The sequence below is a fragment of the Corvus kubaryi genome, unplaced genomic scaffold (genome assembly GCF_017639235.1).
Source record: "Corvus kubaryi isolate FWS band 111438036 unplaced genomic scaffold, C.kubaryi_AGA036_p1.0 37384, whole genome shotgun sequence".
Classification (NCBI taxonomy): domain Eukaryota; kingdom Metazoa; phylum Chordata; class Aves; order Passeriformes; family Corvidae; genus Corvus; species Corvus kubaryi.
In genome coordinates, this window is record NW_024581126.1 from 2805488 (window position 1) to 2825888 (window position 20401).

The 20401-nt window shown below is 41.5% G+C and overlaps 1 protein-coding gene and 1 long non-coding RNA gene across 2 annotated transcripts in view; one reads left to right on the plus strand and one right to left on the minus strand.

Annotated features, from left to right (window-relative positions):
* The first annotated feature begins 857 nt into the window (after positions 1-857).
* On the plus strand, positions 858-2374 carry LOC121668087. The gene is made up of 2 exons (XR_006017246.1): positions 858-1510; positions 1769-2374. It is a non-coding gene; the product is annotated as an uncharacterized LOC121668087 (long non-coding RNA).
* A 9342-nt stretch (positions 2375-11716) lies between these two features.
* Positions 11717-20401, minus strand: part of PRRG4 (proline rich and Gla domain 4) — a 12928-nt gene continuing 4243 nt past the window's right edge. The window contains exons 2-7 of the mRNA XM_042035549.1: positions 20319-20401; positions 19500-19614; positions 16267-16430; positions 14966-15014; positions 14135-14270; positions 11717-13405 (exon numbers count right to left, since the gene is read on the minus strand). The exon at positions 20319-20401 is cut by the window's right edge and continues 199 nt beyond it. Coding sequence (XP_041891483.1) covers positions 13177-13405; positions 14135-14270; positions 14966-15014; positions 16267-16430; positions 19500-19614; positions 20319-20401 — 776 coding nt within the window. The 3' untranslated portion in view covers positions 11717-13176. The remainder of the gene's footprint in view (positions 13406-14134; positions 14271-14965; positions 15015-16266; positions 16431-19499; positions 19615-20318) is intronic.

A 20401-nucleotide genomic window follows, 5' to 3' on the forward strand; every position in this document is an offset into this window, starting at 1 on the left:
CCGCTCCCGCTCAGCGGCGGGCGGCGGGCGGAGCTGCGGGCGGCGGCGGGGGCTGCGCGGCCGCCGGACCCATGTCGGGCTGCGCGTTCCCAGGATGCTCCTCCCCCGCCAGCGCACTGGGGCTCACGGGCTCCGTGTCCGGGGGCAGGGAGGCCGCGGCGGAGGGGCCGCCGGGGCCGCCGCCAGCAGCGCCGACGGGGGGAACGAGAGCAGGAGAAGGAGGAGGAGGTCTGTGACTCGCGGACGGGCGGCTGCGGCCCGAGGGGGAAGCGCGGCGGCGGGAGCGGAGCGTGGCGGGGGGCGGTAGCCGCCACCGGGGCGGGGTGGGGGGGCTGAAGGCGGGGACGGGCGGGGTGGCGGTGTCGGGTATGGGGGAGGCCGGTTCCTCCGTGAAGTGAAGCGCTGGCGCTTTGTTGGAGGAACCGGGGCGGGGCCATGTTGTTCCCGCGGAGGGGAAGCGCCGCCAGCCGCGGGCTCCGGGGCGGCCGCCGCCGCCAAGATGGAGCCCGACAGCCGCCCCATTGTACAGCGCTTTGTAGGGCGGCCCTCCCGCCCTGCCCCTGTCACCGAGCGGTGACGCCGCTCCTCACGCCCGTCCGCCTCCCCCCGCGGCGGGGCTCGCCGAGCCACCACCCGCCACCTCCTCTTTTATATGTTTGTATGTCAGAGCTTTCCAAAAGATTCGGGCATTCCCCATCAGTAAGTCACTGCAGGCCTGGAACCTGAATAGAATCGTGTAATGGGGTCACGGAATGTTTCGGGTAGGAAGGGACCTTAAAGATCATCCAGTTCCAACTCCCTTGCCATGGGCAGGGACACCTTCCACTAGATCAGGTTGCTCAAGGCCCCATCCAACCTGGCCTTTAACACTTCCAGGGATGAAGCAGCCGCAGCTTCTCTGGGTAATGTGTTCCAGTGTCTCACCATCCTCACACTAAACAATCTCATCTTACTATCTAATCTAAACCTACTTCCAGTTTAAAGCCATTACCCCTTGTCCTATCTCATGCCCTTGTAAAAAATCTCTTTCCAGCTTTCTTGTATAGGCCAAAAAGTCAACTAGCAAGAGAACAGAGAGAATATCCATTTAGTCTTTCTTTATTTTTATTTAAAGCAGTCTAAATTTAAATGGTAAAACTCCAGAGAGGTTCTAGAGGCCTACTTTAGCGAGGACTGGCTAAAGCAGATTGTTTTTTAGAGTAGTCTAAGCCACCTGGTTTGTAGACAGTGAATTCCTGTATCTTTTGCTGTATGCTTGTTAAAACAAAGAATAAGGGAAATGGGCACCATCTGCACGGAACAGGGTAGGAGCAAAGGAGGCATCAGCGTCTTGCAGGGGGATGATGAATGAAATGTGGTGTCTTGCTTTCCCTTCAGATTGAAGATAGGCAAGCCGAGATGAGCAGGAGGAATGTGCCTCAGAGGTAAAGATGAGGAATATGCTCTTGAAAAGAGGGTGACTGCACCTGAAGGCATTGCTCAGAAGAGGAAGGTGTATGCTAATGAGCGAGTAAGTCTTTTGAAGACTCAGTTTGTAGCACTCCAGGCAATACTGAACCACTGAGTGAAATGAATTCCGCAGTGAAATGCATTTAGAAACTTGGCTACAGCCAATCAGATTAGATGTTAAAAAAAAAAAAAAAGGTTACAAAAAACCTCAACATTGGAATGAAAAGATGGAGTGATCAGTATTAAATGAGAAAGCAGAAAGGTAGGAGACTTCAGGAGGAAAAGCTGAGGTTCTGCTTTTCTCGTGTCTCATTTCAAGAAGCAGCCAGAAGAAATGCATCCGTGGATGGGGAGGGACAGAAAGGTAAGTGTGAAAGTCATCAGCACTGAGGAGACGAGCCAAGTCACCCAGAGGCCAGGGCAGAGGGTGGAGGGAGAAGCAGCAGCTCACCAAAGCCAGAAACCAGCAGAGTGAGTTTCCCTTGTGTTTGCATAAGTTAGCACCTGTATTGCTTGCAGCTGGAGGAGCGCAGGTGGGGGGTGGGAGGTGGGAGACCTTCTTTCCCTGGGAAACAGGAGGGTTGCTGTTTTACATATGAACAAGGCCTGATGACAGAAAATGACTCCAGTTGTATGCTAATGATGAAGCATTTATGCTGCTGATACTATTGAAAGTGCCATTTCCAGAGGGGAAGGACCCACAGTTTTCTATTTCCCTGCAGGATCTCCACCAATCTCCATTATATTATTACCTTAGAGCACATTGTTTCCCTCAAGTGGGCCTGAGAGGAGGGTGATAGATGGAACTGATACGAAATGCCTTTTCCATCTAGTTGCAGTGTTTGGTTTTCTAGAGTGAATGTGTTGCTGTGGAGTTTCTTGTCCCAAATTTGGAACGATGTATCAATAAACTGTAAAGCTGCCAGTGTCTTGTTTGATTTTTTTCTCAAGTAATGGCAACATGAACTTTAAAGAGTACCATTGTGATGTTTCTTTCCATTACAGAATTTCTCTAAAGAGAATGTGGGGGTAGGTACGTGGCTGTAGAATCATGTTACATGAGAAATCACAAACAACAAGCACCAGTCCAGATTTACAGGCAGGGAAACATAGACAATGCATTTATACCACTAAATGAACCACAGACACGGTGTTTCCCTGAACATTGCTGGAGTAGATCCTTTTTTCTGGCAATCACACAGTGAAGTTGAGTGAAACAGAAATTGTGACAGCTGTTGTTAAGTTAAATTTCTTTTACGTGGTCTTAATAGAGGTGGAGTAGATGGAAAACTTAATCACTAATGTCCATAACCATCAGATAAAAGTTTATCCAGTGATTTGCTTTTCCAGTGTATGAGATAAATCTTGTCCTGAGATCAGCAAAGGAGACTTCTGCAGTTTTCTCATTAAACTTACTCCTCCTGCACGTTGCCATCCTCTGTCTAGGAAATCTTTCTCGAAGTTTGTACATTTTATCTTTTTGTTACCAAATGGTATTTTGTAACACTTTTCTCTAAGACAACAAAAGAGTATGTTGAGAGTAAGTGCTTTTACAGTATCCTGGTATCCAGGATACTTATAAGCAGCTTTTCTGAAGGATCTAATCAGGGTTAGAAAAATTCCTTTGATAGATCATGTTAATTAGATTTTTTTTTTAATGTGTAGATTAAAGTGTATATATTAAAATGTGTATTTAGAAGTCATGTTAGGCATGTTAATGATTCTGAATATACTTGGATTCTTGTCGTAATAAGGAATGGTTTTGTTTCAAATGCAGCTGTTACTTGCTGTTTAGGAACCGAACTTTGGTGGGCTGAAATGCCTTCTGAACTGTAGTTCATAACTGTGTGCCTGTAGCCAGTAGTGATATTGTATGTTCTTCTCTCTGAAGTCAAGAACTTAATATCATCAAAATACCTTGCTGAAACATAAGCTAATACAATTTTTCTCTCTAGTTAAGACCAAAATCTTAAACTGAAGCACTGTAACACAATCTGTGCAGCGCACCAGCCTGGAGCAGTACTGATTTTTTTTTGTTTCTCAATTCTTTCCCTAAATGAAGAGTCTCCACTTGGAAAAAATAAATCCTTTATAGAGTCAAAAATGTCATTTGATATCTAGGAGACAGATATAAGTACTTAAGGTAACAGTTTAATGGGAATCATCTGCTTAAGGTCTGAGGAATGATCTCCAGTGCTGCAGCATGTGCTGCTGCCTCCAGATGTGGCGTGACAGCAGGGCTGGGCTGCCTCAGCTGCTTGCTGACACCCAAAGGAGAGGGCCTTATTGTCCCTCTTTCCCTGCTTCACCCTCTCACTCCTAGTGATGAGCTCTGGCCACAAGGTGAGTAACGAATTCACTCCACTGGCAAAAGAACATTTACCTTTCTTTGCCAGAGGTAATTTTTCTGTAATTTTGCTGAGCTGAGTCAGCTTGCCTTTGCGTGAAATGAGAGCTAGCTCAGGGTGAGCAGCCGAGAGAAGATGACAGGGAAGTTTTACTTTTGATGATGAGATGTTGTCTTGGCTCGTGCTATATTCCAAATGAAAATCTCTGGAGTCTAGGAGTGCTTGAGGATGCACCTCTGTGGACAGTGATGGGCTGCTCTGCCCATGTGACACTTCAGCAAGAACCAAGCCAGCCCTGTTGCAGAACTGTGTTAGCTAGTATACACTGCCCCTTAGGGAAACTTTCCTATTTCCTCTTTCTGTTTAAGTCATTCAATGTTACACAATGCTGAATGGCAGTATTGCTTTTTGAGGTCTAGTTACATGTTTAAAGTGACCATATGCCAAATGAAATGCAGGATCAAGCTAATGGGTAGTTGGCAGTTTTCTGTGATTTAATCATGATTAAAGCAATGTATCAATCAGAGAATTCAGGGCCAAAATGATGCTTCAGTTCATGATTGGCATCAATGTATTTATTTGTAACTGAAATATTTATTTATTAGCTTCTTTGTTGCATAGTGTGCTAGAATTATTACATATGTTAACAGGAAAATGTTGGCCAGTGTTTGAGTTGAGTGTAACTGTTTCGTGTGTTGTATATCATAGAATGGCCTGGGTTGGAAGGGACCTTGAAGATCATCCAGTTCCAACTCCCTTGCCATGGGCAGGGACACTTCCACTAGACCAGGTTGCTCAGAGCCCCATCCAACCTGGCTTTGAACACTTCCAGGGATGGAGCAGCCACAACTTCTCTGGGCAACCTGTGCCGGTGCCTCACCACTCACACAGCAAAGAATTTCCCCCTAATATCTAATATAAAGCTACTCTGTAAAGCCATTCCCCCTTGTCCTGTCACTCCAGGCCCTTGTAAAAGTCCCTCTTCACCTCCCTTGCAGGCTCCCTTCAGGTACTGTAAGGCTGCAGTTAGGTGACCCTAAAGTCTTCTCTTTTCCAGGCTGAACAATCCCGATTCTCTCATCCTTTCCCTGTAGGAGAGGTGCTCCATCCGTCTAAACCTCTGGGCTCACTCTAACAGGCTCATGCCCCTCCTGTGCTGGGACCCCAGAGCTGGATGCAGTGCTCCAGGTGGGATCTCACCAGAGCGAGCAGAGGGGCAGAATCTGCTCCCTCCACCTGCTCTCACGCTGCTCTGGATGCAGCCCAGGATGGGGTTTGCTTTCTGTGCACATTGCTGGCTCATGTCCAGCCTCTCACCCACCAGCACCCCAAGTCCTTCCCTCAGGGCTGCTCTCCATCTCTTCATCCCCAGCCTGGATTGGTATCGGGGGCTGCCCTGACCCAGGTGCAGCACCAGCGCTTGGTCTTGTTAAACAACGTGAGGTTCCCATGGGCCCGCTCCTTGAGCTTGTCCGGGTCCCTCTGGATGGCATCCCGTCCTTCAGGAGTGTCAGCTGCATGGCTGAAGACTAGCCAGGCAGAAGGCTACATGGTATGTTACAGCTTTAATGGTGTCATGGATGTAAAAATACCAGGAGAGCACCACTGGGGGTCCTTGTGCATGGGGCTGCATGTGGTGATTCTTAACAGGGCCAGCAGTTGCTGCCTGTGCTTTTGGCATCCTTTCTACTGCAGATACTACAAACCTGGCTCTACACTGTTTTTCCAATGTCCCTCTATCCCCAGTGCCCTCTTCTTTCACAGAGTACATTGCTCCTGTACTTTGCTTTTCCATAACAAATGATGCCTGGTTTTGGTCTTGTTCTGGCTCTTCCTTTGTGTTTAAGTGCCAAAATATATTTTTTCTTCCTTTAAGAGGCTTTCAGCTAAATCTGTAAACTGAGCTTTGCAGCAAAATTATTAGTATGCTTTAGGGCAATTTTTGATGGGCTGAAAAGAATCATGGAAGAATAGTCAGATGTACATGCTAGATCAGCAGCTTCAGCTGTTGTAGATGGAAGAAAGTAGTTAAAGGCAGAACATGCAGTTAATGGTGCAAGTCTGAGATTACAGCTTGGTTGTTGAAAGTGGACAAAAAGGATTGTATTTCAGTACATAATAGTACTTTATTTTAGAACTATCACAGTATCATAAATAGTTTTCTAACATACACAAACATCTTAGTGGTTAGCTTTCGGTGGCTAACCATTTGTCAACAAAAGCTCTTGAAATAAGTTTAACAAGTAGCCTTGTGCTGAGAGAATGAATTTTCACAATTGTTTGGAAACAGTATTTTGGAGACTTGAGGACATTCTTTCTCAAAAACTAATGTTTTAAAGATAAAACATTCAAATAATTTGACTGTGCCTAATCAGATGAAGTTTGAAGAAGGTCAGGCCAAAGCTGAATTGATGTATTAACACATTGTGAAAAGTGCACAAAATAAGATTTGTGCAGCACGTGTTTCTGTTGAGTACTGTTGGACAGTAGACATCTGCTACAGATCCTGGGTGCAGCACCTTTGTGCAGGCTGTGGATGCTGCCAGCCTGTGGTATCCTGCATGAGCAGGAATGAGTAAGTAGATCAGATAGGCAGTAACAACATGAGTCTTGGTTAGGCTTGTTATTAATCACTGACTCTGTTGTTTGTTGTTGTAATTGTGATTCTGACCAAAGCAGAAAATTGCAGTTGCTTTAACAGATTAGATTTTACATTTAATTTGGCACATGGCCTCTTTAAACATAAAGCTAGGCATTAAGATATGTGGGAACAGGGAAGAGAGTGCTGCCTTTCAAAGAACACACTCAATCTTGGAACCTCACCGCAGATACTCTCCTTCTTTGCATTTCTTCACTTATATTACTCTGCATTTATTTGACAACTTGAGTATATGTACAAATAAATGAAGCAAAATCTTCAGAATTCATTCTATTCAGTTAAAATTGATCTATGAAAGCTTGACTTCTGACATGACAAGAGACGATCGAGCTGGTAGAAAGCTCACTGCAGCAATGAGTTGGAAGGTCTTGTTTCCTTCATGTTCCCAATCCTCCTTCTGGTCATGTGGTTCCACTCCTTCCAGAGTGCTCCCACTGGCACTTGTGTTGCCTCAACTCACCCACTCTTGAGAAAGCTGTCTGTGTTTTCACTGGATGATTTATGAAGGGATCTAGTAAGGACCAGAACTGGTATAAGGTAAGTGGGAGAAATGTGCAATGATGTGTAGGAAAAAAAATACTTAAATAAAACCTTTGATCTTGCACAAACTCCTATTTTTAATAGGGAGTATTTATTTTAACTCTTACTAGAAGATATTTTCCTTTGTATGGTATCAATGCTGGGTGTTTAATGTGAAATACTGGATGTTTATGTATTCAGTACTTGCTGATCTTTAGAGAAATTAAACTGAAGCTTCAACTACTGAGCAATCAGAGGTGTTTCTTGTTTCTTAAATGAAGTAGGCACTGCATCAGAAATTAAAAGGAGGCCGTTTCAAAACTTAAGTTGAACTGCACCAGTTTCTAGACTGAAATATTTTTCCAGATGCTTTGAAGTCTCTCTGCTCCCTTCAAAGTGTGAGCTCCTGGAGGCTCCCAGAATGTAGGCAGCAAGATGCCTACATCTGATGGCCCCTACTGCTTCAGGGTTTCAGTAGTCTAGGTGCTATGGAAAAAAGCAGGAGTGAAAGAAGGAATTGTTATACCAAGATGCTTAATGAGAATGAAGCATCTGTCCCATCAGCTGTATTTCAAGTATCAGTTCAGTTGACTGATTAAAAAGCTTCACTGGATGTTCAAATATAGGAGGAGATTCTGGTAGTCTGTGGGGAGCTCAGCTCCTTTTGTATGGTTGGAAGAAAAAGCACAGCTCTGACTATTTTCTTCCAGAGGGCAGTTCTAGAGTGGTTTAATTTAGTGAAATTCACTGTGCTCAGTATTTGCTCTGTCTAGCTGCCCTTCTGCCTCTCGGTGGAAGTTCATTCACACTGTATCATGTGTGCCTCCACTTCAGATTTAAATCACCGTTGCCAAATGAGGAACTCCTGCTCCTGACTTGCTTTTGCATGCCTGTTCTGGTCCTCACTGGAGGGATCTTGCTTACTTCACTAACCCTAGGAAAGTGGGATTTTTTAGCCATACTATTGTGTTAAACCTTCTCACCAAAGGCCTCACAAAAGTCAAGGAAGATGGAAGGGTTAACACCCGGTTAACTTGGCTTTTGTCTTGAAGAGTTCATCTTAAGTGATTGCAGTTCATGGTTCAGAACCTCAGATGCTCAGGTAAACTGGAGCAGTGGAGCAGGAAGATTTTGTCCAGAGCAGAAATTGCCAATGTTAAAGAAAACAAACCATGGCCCTTTTTCTCTACCAGTAAGTGCCATGTGGCTTGAAGAATCTTAGAATAGTAGAATGGCTTGGGTTGGAAGGGAACTTTAAAGGTCATCTAATTCCAACCCCCTGCCATGGGCAGGAGTACCTTCATGGATGGAGCCCCATCCAACCTGGCCTTGAATGTTTCCAGGGATGGATCCTAAATTTCCCTGGGCAACCTGTGCCAGTGTTTCACCACCCTCATGGTAAAAAAAATATCATCCTTATATCTAGTATAAATCTACCCTCTTTTAGTTGAAAACCATTACCACTTGTCCTGTCACAACAGGCCCTGCTAATAAGTTTGTCCCCATCTTTCTCATAAGCCCCCTTTAAGTGCTTTCAGAAGAGGGCATGTTGTTACCAACTCCATTTAAAAGAAATCAAAAGGGTTGTCAGAGGTTTGTTTTCATTTTTTAATCATAGGCTAAATTAGCATTTTCTCTTTCACTGTGATTAATTTATATAAATGTTTATTTGGAAATTGTTTTACAAAATAATATAGAGACTAGCAGAGCTTAAAATATTGCTACCCATCACCCAAAAAATGACAACGCTTAACATCAAAGTTAGAATTAAATATAGCCAGTGAGAAATGCATTCAAAATGTTCTGACAGATGAGTAGAAGGAAATATGTTCATAAGATTAAGTAACTGTTTATACAGTTCAGAAATTACTGGAAATAGACACAAATAGCTAAATAAAGAGCAGGTTATTTGAGAAGATCTGCTTAAGATTTTTGAGAGGAAAATACATGCAAGTTCTTGATTCTGGAAATGATAGAGATAAATTTGTAGTGACAGGAATTAATTGAAAGATGTTTACAGTACAGAAAGACCATGCTTGAAGTGTTTGAAAATGGCTTTTAAACCTGGAATTTCCTTCCTGTTCTCTATACCACATGGAACAAGTGAGGATAGCAGCAGTAAAACTTTTGTTGGCAGGAGAGATTGGATAGAAAAGTTTGGTTTGTTGCTGGTTTTTGTGGTGTTTTATTACTTTGATGGTTTATTTAAAGCTATATACAGTGCTGCTAATAAGCTGCAGGTTATAAATTCATTTTATTCACAGCTGGTAATCTCAGGAATGATAAGGAATTTTGCTATGCTTTTCAAATTTCAAATATAATTTTTAAGGGCAGATCAGACTCAAATATTCTAGTTAATATGGACATCTTTATAACAATATAGCACTCTAAACTGGGTTTGGCAACAGCATTGTGGTAAATAATTTGGCAAAGCATTGTACTTTTTATTACCTGAAGTGATCAGTTATCTCATTTTTTGCTCCAATCCCAGTTCAGCTGAAGCCAATAAAAACCTTGCCATAGACTTTGACAGGATCAGAATCAAATGCTTCACAACTCACATTTTCGTGAGCTGTGGTGAGGAAGTGCACTTCCACGTGGTACTTTGGTTTTGCTGTTCTAATGAATTCACAAAAACCCCAACAACCCCCCCAGCCTATAAATGCATAATTGATAGATCACATAGCAGGCTTTCTTATTGCAGCAGGAAGCAGGTCCAGTGATTTATTTTTCAGCTGACAGAGCCAGAGATCACTTTTCTGACCCTTATTATTTGCCCTAATTAATAAACTGTTGTGTTTTATAAAAAGTTGCACTCTGTAATCTTCTATGATGCTAAAAAGGCTGTTCTAGAAAACTGTTCAAGGCAATGGCTAACAGCATTTAGTGTGACATGTTTAAAACAGAATATGTGTGTTTGCCAGTGTTTTGACATTTCTGTTTTCAACTGTCGTAGTAGATCTCTGTTAAATCACTTAAAATCCACTGTCTTTCCTAACGGTCCTTGAAAGAAACGCCAAAATCAAAACACTGATAATTTACATCTTTATGCAAGTTAACTTGCTGCTGCTTTGCTCCTCAAAATCTTCCTCCTCCTCTTCCTACCTAATCACAGAATGCTTTGGGTTGGAAGGGACCTTAAAGATCATCCAGTTCCAGACCCCTGCCATGGGCAGGGATGCCTTTCACACAACCAGGCTGCTCAGAGCCCCATCCTCCCTGGCCCTGAACATTTCCAGGGATGGGGCAGTCACAGCTTCTCTGGGCAGCCTGTGCCAGGGCATCACCACCCTCACAGTGAGAATTTCTTCCTAATACCTGATCTAACCCTGGCCTGTGTCAATTTAAAGCCATTCCCCCTGGTCCTACTACGTGGCCTTGTAAAGGCCTCTGAAGTACAGTTGGTTGCTGCTTTATATATTCTAATAGCAACTCCATTTTCAAAAGAAGCTGCATGTAAAATTTGAAAGTGTGGCAACACTTCTAAATTCATAAGTCCTCATAGTCTATCTCTTGTTGTTTTTCTCTCTGTTAACCCTGCTGAATCATGAGTTCTCAAAAGAGACATGATATAAGGTAAGAGTGTCTCAGGCCAGGAGTCAGTGTTTGAAAGAAGGAAAACAACCTCAACCCAAACAGCTAGCATTAAAAGGAATTTTTTCCCCTCTACAAGGAGAGGTAAGTTTATACTGTATTCAACTAAACTTTAAACTTTGCTCCTTCTTTGTAACAAGCAGGATGTGTCTTGCAAATTGTCATGTTATGTGCAACCAGTGTTTGAATGTCAGCCCCTGCATATTTTCAGGGTCTAAGGTGCAGACTCCTTGAGTAAATTTGAGTGTTTTACTCTACTGAAAGGGCCCTTTACTGCCCAAAGCACTACACCATTGATATTTAACAGTTACACCCTCTTAATTTTTTTGATTAATTATGAAGGACAAGATTTTTGCATGTATTGTATGGAATCAGTTGCAAATGATTTGTAGGAATAGTAGAAAAATCAAATTCTAATGCTTGAATAGGATGCTGTACAATTTCTGTAGTGTATTTAAAATGTGACTTTGCCAGATGTCTGTAGTAACATTAAAGAATCTTTGTATGCTCACAAGCCCTGTGAAATCCCTTTCCTTGGAAGTGTTCCTATCAGTTCCATTAGTTAATAGTTTTTGTGTCACAGGAAAAATCTAGGTTAAAGTGTGCTCTAGAGCTCAAAATGCACATTAAAAAAATTAAAAATTGTTAGCTAAATGAAAGGGAAATATGGGAGAATGTTTTTGCAAGCTTATAATTGCATAGCTTCTCATAAGCTTGTATTTTGATTGTCAACAGCGACCTCCCACAATTCACTTACTTCCGTCTTACAGAACTTTGAGAACTTCAAGATGCTTTCACAAGTAGGGCAAAAGTGAATTGAAATATCCCAATGTGGGGATTCCCCCATCTCTCAACAAGAAAGAAGCTGTAGAGAGATTTGTGACTCTCCAAAAGCCAAATTCCGTGGTGAAGTTTTATGAACAGGAACACCAATGGCACTGCTATCAACAACACTGCATGTATTTTTCAAAGGGCAAGACTCCATTGTGTAGCACTGTCAGTGTACCCTCTTTATATTCCAAGATTTGGAGTATTCTCATTATTACAAATGCATTTACAGATTGAAAATCTCAGACCAATTTTCTGCATCTCACTCAACAGCACTGTAGCTTCTAGTATGTTAAAAACAATAAGATTGAGTGAAATGTTACATATTCATTTCAACCTTTAATCCTTTAACTTACATTACAAAGTGGTTTGTAGACACCAAATTGAAATATAATTCGCTGTTGTCAGCATTGACTCAATGAGGGGAAAAAAGAGGAGGTTGTTTCTTCTTAAAAAACTTAATTGTGTGCGTCTTAACTGTACAGCCACTGTCAAACAAGAAAACACCAGGCTGACATGTTTCCTGTGAGACCCTCTGCTGTGGCTCCCTGTGGTGAGGAGGTGAAGGGACACAAGTGCTGGGCAGCAATTTGCTCAGCAAGATCTGTAGGCTACATTAATGCTGGGGAGTGATCTTTTAATAAGATGTAAAATTAATGGTGGCTACAACTGTAGATACAGAAACTGTCTTGATACAGTGCCAATAACTCCCTGAAGTTCTTGACTCTTGGTTACTGATCTAATATGATATTTCATTCTACTTAAAGGTGTCGTTTTGTCATCCCTGTAGTGCAAGACACACATATCAAAGTGCTTCTGTGGGGTAGTTTGGCCTTTGATTTGAAAGTTAAATGTCTCTCTCAACATTTCAGTTTTTAAACTATGAAAGAAACGTTAGCTGTGAAACCTGGGTAATTTTTTAACAAGGGACAAATCTCTAGATCTTTGCTTACTGTCTCCTGGCCCACAGTACTCTACTTACTCTCTTTGACCTGGTATTTACTGTTGAACATCAAAACAATTTGATTCAAGCATACTTTGTCTGAACTGTGTGCCATGTAATGAATGTTTTTTGATGCAAAATTATAATCATAAAAATATAACAAATTAAGTCGTCTGACCAGCAATGTCTAAAACAAACTAGTGTAATCCAGTAGCAGTACTGTATATATATATATTTGAAAGATCAAGTCATGAAATAATTTTCACACTCAAATCTATTACAAGATGAATAGAAAATTCACACAGCAAAGAAGTGAATATATCAAATAACAAAGTAGATTTCTTATGGTGGTTTGAAGTACTAAGTCACAAAAAACGGTTAGTTGTCAATATGAGCAATTAAAATATTGTTCCTCCTGAAGAAAAAGAAGATGAAACTATTAATGAAACATCAGTAGTTTGATGGGATGGCTCAAAGTGCATTATGGAAGAGGGCAGCAGTACAACACTTGCTCTTTATGCATTCCCTCCTCTTAGCACAGTGAGTTTGTGCAAAGAATGGTCCTGCAGCCTTTGCAACAGGTGACCTCTTTTCCCAAATGGGAACGTCACTTGTTCCTAGTTGTCCAAAAGATCTTTCACATTTTTGTAAATCATCTTGCAATATGCAAGGTAGCACACACTTTTTCAAAAGTATCTTATCACAGAATCACCAGGTTGGAAGAGACCTCTAAGATCATCGAGTCCAACCCATGCCCTAACACCTTAACTAAACCATGGCACTGAGTGCCACAATGTTCCAGTAGGTCCCCCCTCACCCCAGAAGGAGGTTTGTGACTAGGGGCCAGGAAGAGACATGGACTTTTGAAACACCCGTGCATGTCTCGGGGGCCCTGGATAAGGGGGTGGGGGCACGTTGTGCTGTCCATCTGAGGTGACTGCTTGCTCGTAAGTGGGTAGTCCTGAATCGTCAGTTCTGACAGGAAGGGGGTTTAAAGAAAACTCTTCATGCCTTCTGAAGATGTTGGCTGAATTACGTCTTCTGCTTCTTACATAACCCAAGTACCTAAAGAAAGGTAACAGTAAGTAAGTGGAAACTTGTAGGGAAGCAAGAATGTAAAGTCTTAATTATAAAATAAACAAAACCCAAAACAACCCAAAAAACCCCACAAGAGGAAAAAACATGCCTTCAGCGATCACAAAGACCAGAAGCCAAATACTCTCTCCAAACCACAGGGAAAGAATAGCTCAGTGATATGAAATTTATAGGGAAGAGGAAGCACAGAAACTTCTTATATTCTTCTCAAGTTTAGGAAGGAACAAGCAGGAGTAGAGAACTGGTAAAAAAGCATTTCCTCCAAACTACTTCATCATCTACTACTACAACTACTTCACGTCTGAGGTAGAGCATGTGCCATGAAGAGCATACAGCCTACTTGACAGCACCAGCAGAACACATTAGATTTCCCACTGCAGGCCCCGTCCTACTAAAATTATTCCATCATCTTAGAATATTTTGGAACCAAAACCACACAAAGACACACACTAAAAAAAAGCCAAACTCAAAGGATTAGGTGTGCAGTACTGTTTTATATTTTTGTGTTATTAACTGCAGCATAACTACTGCTAGTGCTTGCTCACTTAACTTTGCTTCTAGGCAAGTAAGAACTAGAACTTCCACTGGATTCTCCGAGAATACAGTTAGAGCAATCCACAGTGACTTTCAAATGCCACTCTTAAGCAAGAGTTTGTTTTGGTGTGTGTTTGGGTTTCTTTAAGCAGTGAAATTCCTTACCCTGGTGGTTGCCTTGATTTGCATCTGCTCTTGCAGCAGTAGAAGATAATCAGTGCAATTATAACCAACAGTACTCCAGCAGCAACCAGGCCGATGAGCAGTCCTGTGACGTTAATCTTTTGTAGTGCCTCATCACCTGAAGAGAAAACATTGGTGATTTTCATTATGTGTTCTTTCCATCTACCCAGTCTGCAGTTTACACTGTAAAATACTACTTTTGCTGTGCTATAAGGCTGGTCCTTCCCCAGATGTCTAACTTGCTGTGAGAGGCTGTAAGTCTGTGCAACACAACCCAAGAGTATCATTCACAGTCAGCTTAAAGCAAAAGGGAGTAGATATCCCCTTTTCTCTACATAAAACTGTTGAGATGCCTGTCTTCTAATGCCTTCCAAATATTCCTTCATGTACTTGTGACCTTGATCAGGCTGTAGATCTTTCCTCAAGTCCAACTGACCATTTTTTATTAAACATCTGGCATCAGACTACTCTGAGCCTAAATCAGGCTGTTATATTACTATTAAAGAAATGGGGAGAAAAAACAAAACCACAGAGAGCAGCCACAGAAGTACTGCAAAGTTTACCAATTGTGTAGTAAAGAAATGGTCAAGGAAATTATAGTTTTTACTTACAGACCTATAATGGATCCCACTTTAAGACGCTTCAGTTTTATAATATAATTAATGCCTTAGATAATTAAATATACAGTTCACAGTGATCTTCAGTAAAAAGAATTTCTGATTTCCTTAACTGAATGCATGATCTATTAAGAATGTACTATTACAACAAACAGAAAATATTGCAATATGAGAAAACAGCAAAAATATAACTTACCTATTTTTATTTTAGGGCCTTTAGTTGAATAGTCTTTCCAAAAATCCATCTACAAAACCCAAAAAGAATCAGATTTATGTGAGATACATAAGTGACAGGCCTACTGGCTTATTTTTAATATGGTACCTTGGGCAAAATTTGACAATGGCATAAACAGAAATAACTCCTGGTGAATGATTTGTATTTGCTCATCCCATGATATTTTTCTTATACAACTTTGCATTAAAATTTCTCAGATGCCAGCTGGTAAAAGAGAAAAGTGTATTTAACCATCCAGTGTTACCTCATCTTTCTGCCTGATTACAGTAGAAGTTAGGGTATATTCTGACACCAAAAAAATGCTTACAATTATTTTTTGTAAATCCCTACAAAAGAGTATTTGAGGCAAAGTTAAGTTCTTAAGAATCTGACATCTGCATGAACATATGAATTCGTATCAGCTAGGAAAAATAATGGGATTCATTTAAGAGAAAAACTTTTGTTGTATGATCATCAGGCATTAAATGCGTTTAGCTATAATTTTCACTTTTTGCTACCTAGCAAAAGACTCCAGCAAGATTTCAATTTAACAATTAACCTTTTTCTTAGGAAAGTGTTAGCAATGGCAAATTAGCCTTTCCACTTTCAGAATAGGAGTGTATGCCTTGCTCTTTCTGCAGCTTAGTGCAGTGCACACCTAGAGTCACGAAGAGATTCTTGCTGCATGTGCAGCAACCAGTCTTCAGACCATCCTCACATTCCTTTATTGGGCTGAAAGGTTTCTTTTTGTTTCTTTTTTAAAATATATACCAGGTTTCTTCTCAGCTACGTCTAGGTAGGGAGTTGGAATATGGTGTGATAGGAATACTCAGCAATAGCTGAACTGCAGACTTGCTCCATACTGGCCTCTTACAAAACACTTCTTTGGCATGACACAAGGATGCAATCAGCCAATTAATACAGATAGCATGTGCAACACATTTAATTGGATGCTGAGAAATTTCTAAAAAATCCAGAAGTCTGAAAATGTAGGAATATCCACACGTGGGACTTCTGAAGCTTCATTTCTATTTGTTTGCAAATCTAAAGTCTTTAAGACAATAATACATATTCAAGTGCATTCACTGTGTATCTAAAGCAAGAACTCCATGTAATTGGGGTATCTACTTTTGGAGTAAAATAAGTAGTCATCTTTAAGTGCTGTGTTAGAGGAGTTACAGTATTTGTGTACAATAATTTATGTTACAATAATTTGTGTACAAAAATAAGGTTATATAGCCAGTAACCTCCCTCACTATATTAAATTCAGTTTGAACGTCTACCGTTTTATCAGGGTCTTCAAAAATTTCTCTTGCTTCTTCATAATTGCACAGTTCTTCATAGCATTCCCTTTCTAGGTTATCAGCTGTGAATGCTTCAAAATCAAATCTATTGTTCAGAAGATGTCGTCCAATGAATAAATTGGCCTCCCTTGCAGATGTGAACACTAAAAAAAAAAAAAAAATCGAGTTGATTTAAAAGAAGTTAGGAAGGCTAAATTTGGTATTTTTAAAGAATGGTAAAGATCTGAAAGGAGTACTTGGGATAATTTCTTTCCCTAGCATCTCTCAGCTACATACAAGAAAAAGAAATATAAAGTCTCCTCCTAAAATGTCTTCTTCACTACTATCTTTTCTAACTATGTAACATAAAATAAATGTATTTTCCTTTCTCATGAGCCATCTCAGCTATCCCTTATCCTGGCCAAGAGAATTTGATTGTCATGAGAGCTGTTGGTCAAGTTTTGGTGTGACCCTTTCTGGGATGTGAGCAACAGTTTTTACTGGAGCTCTTCAGAACAAAGTAATAGTCACATAAAGCAGAATTCAGTCAGATCCAAAGTAAGCAACACCCTGCCCTAGTAGGGGAAGGAGGCAAGGGAGGAGGCCAGGGTGGGGGAAGGAAAAAACCAAATACACATTTATCAATATTCTGGTATCTGTGAGTACCAAATTTTATCTACACAATTTGGTTTTTAAATCACATCAGCAGACCCCTATTCATCCTACAATTGTTCTCTTTTCACAGTAGTGCCATCAAGCTTTATATAAAGGTGCCATATAACCAAGTTTGTTTTAAATTTGTCCATGATATGAATTTTACTGACAACAGGCATTTCTGAAGACATTTAATTATTCTCTTCTTTTGTGCTCCATGAGGCCTCATGGAGTAAGTTGTGAGGTGAGATTCCAGAACAGTGAGTGAAATTATAGAAGGTTTTGGAATACAGGAATGTATTTCCTCACTAGGCATTTTCCATAGCCAAGTTTTAGCCTGCTCTTGCTACAGTTTCTTATTAGAAAAAAAAAAAAAAATAGTTTTAGGACAAAACTAGGTTTCTGGCTTGATTTTCAGTGAAAGTCTAATCTGTGTCCAAGAAATGCAGGCTATTTGGTTGAGCAAAATGGCTAGAGGATTATTTTTGCCAAGTGTAATGCAGAAACAGCATTGTTACATACCAAGCCGGATGGCTGAAAAAGGACATGAGATTCAGGATAAAGTTATTCAGCTACAAATTAGCTTTGTGTTCTTGTTAGCCTGTTTGGCAAGATTATCACATTGCTCAGGAATTTTCACCCTAATAGTTACTGTTAGATCTTGCAGTAGTATCTTGTAACACTTTGCTCTCTGAAAACTGTAGCATAACTTACATATTGGTTGTTTATGTCTTTAATATTATAGTATACTTAAAGAATATTACAGCACATATTTATATAATTTACATACTGTTACAGTGTATACTGAAGCAGCTACACATGTGCACATGCATTTGTCTTTGTCATTCTAAAGCAATTGCAAGAAAATCTAAACTTAAAATATTTATACTATATATACAAAGAACCAGAGAAAAGGACTTAACAAAAAAACCCCAAAAAACCAAACCCCCAAACAAAAATCAAAACTCCCTCAAACCCACAAGTGGAAAGGAAAAGAACCACATGGAAAAAAAAATATTATCAATATTCTTGGTTCAGTGCAAATTACAAAAGTAACTTTGTTCTTCTGAAGCAGAGATCTTCAGTTTTGCTCAGCAGTGTTTCACTTTTGCTCAGCAGTGTTTCACTCCTTACCATGCAAGTAGTATTAGCTGTCCTTCTGAATTAACTTAGAGAACGGATGCATTTTATTTAAAATGGAATGTATAGGTAAGTCGCCTGGAACCTAGAACTCTCAATTCCCAGGGATACATGGACCCTTTTTTCTTTTCAAGATTTTTTTATCCATTTATCTGCACTTTTTTCACTTTGTCACGTATCTCCATATCTCCATCTCCAACTTGTTTACAACCCAGTTATTAAGACAGTATTTGAAGAATGAAACAGATGGATTTGAATTGTCTTCTAAATGTGAAAGACATGGATGCAGTTCTTCAGTGCTTGGTTTCATAAAATGATCCATGCAGTTTTAGGATGCCCAGCATTTAATTAAAAATACAACCCCACAATATGCTCAGTAAAGTAGCTCTGCTGGTAAAAGATGTTCAGAAAATGCTGAAGGGGGACCTCTCAAGGCAGGTACCTCATACCTTTGGCAACTGTTTTACTTGCTAAATTATTGGATAAAGGGTTTGGCCCTTCTCTTTCCAACTCTGTCTTTAAAGGAGGAGTGATCTGGGCCTATTGTCAGGAGAGAGTTCTCACAGAAAGGAAGCAGCCTGATGTTTTATGCCCAGGGCAATACAGATTTTAACAAATCATCTGTCTCAAGCATTTTTCTGCTAGCCATGATTTCTACTCCACATACTGCCCTTAAGGAGCCTCGTGCTCAATGGGATGACTTTTTAAAGTCTGTCTTAGATTTCAGCACTCTTTGTCCATCGAGAAGACTGGACAGCTAAGTTAGAAATTCCTTTTTGAAGCCTTGATGCTTAAAATGTTAAGCATCACATGGCTTTGCTTTGTAGTGCTTGAGTCCTGGGGAAGTTTTTTGTTTTCACATGAGTTCCTCTCCACTTCTCTCCCTCCAAAGTGAAGAACTGCAAAAGCAGCACTATGCTTATCTTTCCACGTGTTATAAGGGGGTCTGCTACTAAGAGAAAATAACAATTTCAAAAAACAACCAAATAAACCCTTTCAAATACAAAGCAATTTCAGATATACAAATACAACTGTGATGTGCTCAAGTAGTACCAAAACAATACTGTCTTAACACAGATTTCAAACTTTTTGAATTTTGATGTTACTTAAAGGATTCTGGTTGTATCAACCACAATAATCCCAGAGGCCTGGAAAAAGTTCAGCTGTCCCAATCTGCATTTATTACTAGAGGTGATAAATACTTGATATTACCACCTAAGTCAATTATCAATCATTTCAGCAAAATATATTAAAATAGTCTGAAATTAAGCATAAAACAACTTAATTTTTTAATTAAGTTAAAAAAAAATACAACAAAACCACCAAAAAACCCACCCCCAGAACAACAACAACAGCAACAACTAAACAATTAAAGAAGCCAGCAAAGCGAAGTTAGAAACCATTTTGGAAAGCACAAAGTCATGTTAAAACTAAATTACCATCTTTCCATTCAGGTTGCTTCAAGGTATTTAATCTCCCAGGGCAGTGAGGAAACGCGAACATCACCACATGCAGTTGACACAGCACTACCAGAAACGCGAACATGGCCGGGGTCTGTCAGACAGAAACTAACGTGAGTTAACAAAGAATGACAGCGCAATCTTCTGAAGTGTCAGCGATGAACCCTGAGTGAATCCTGTCAATGAAGTCATCCAGCGCAAGCACCTACACGCACTCGAGACTAATGGGTCCCCTGAAGAAAGACACCGATCCAAACTGGTCCTGCCTGTCTCTTGCGGAGTTCTCGTTGTGTAACCTCCGCACATGTCACCGGGGCCGCTCTCGCCACCTCCTGCTCTCCTCTCCCGGCCAAACAGAGCGGCAGCCCCGTTCGCTGGCGAACTGACAGGGAAAGAGCCCCCGCAGGGTGCCTCAGGAACGCCCTGAAACTGCAGAGCCTTTGCTGCCGGAGCAGGTAATAAAAGCTTCCCCACAGGAACAGGTACAAAGCCCGTTTTGTCAGGAGTATGGAACAAATCCGCAACTCTGCACGGAGTCACCCGACCCAGGTGAAAACACGATCACCGCCCGAGGCAGGGACGTGCGACAGCCACTCGGGGGCACGGCCGGGCGCTCCCAGGGCTGCCGCACCGCTCCCCGGGCTGGCCCGTGGCCAGGGCACAGCCTCTGCCACCCCCGCTGCCGCAGCCGCCCCGACCCGGGCAGCTCCGGGGAGCAGGAGGAGGTCCCGGGGAGCGCCCGCGGCCGGCGCGGCGGGGAGAAAGAGCACCTCGTCCCGCTTCCCAGCGCTGCCCTACCTGTCCCGGCGGGACCGGGCGGAACGGCTCACGGAGCAGCCTCTCCCGGGCTGTGCGGCGGGATCCGAGCGGAGCGGGCGGTG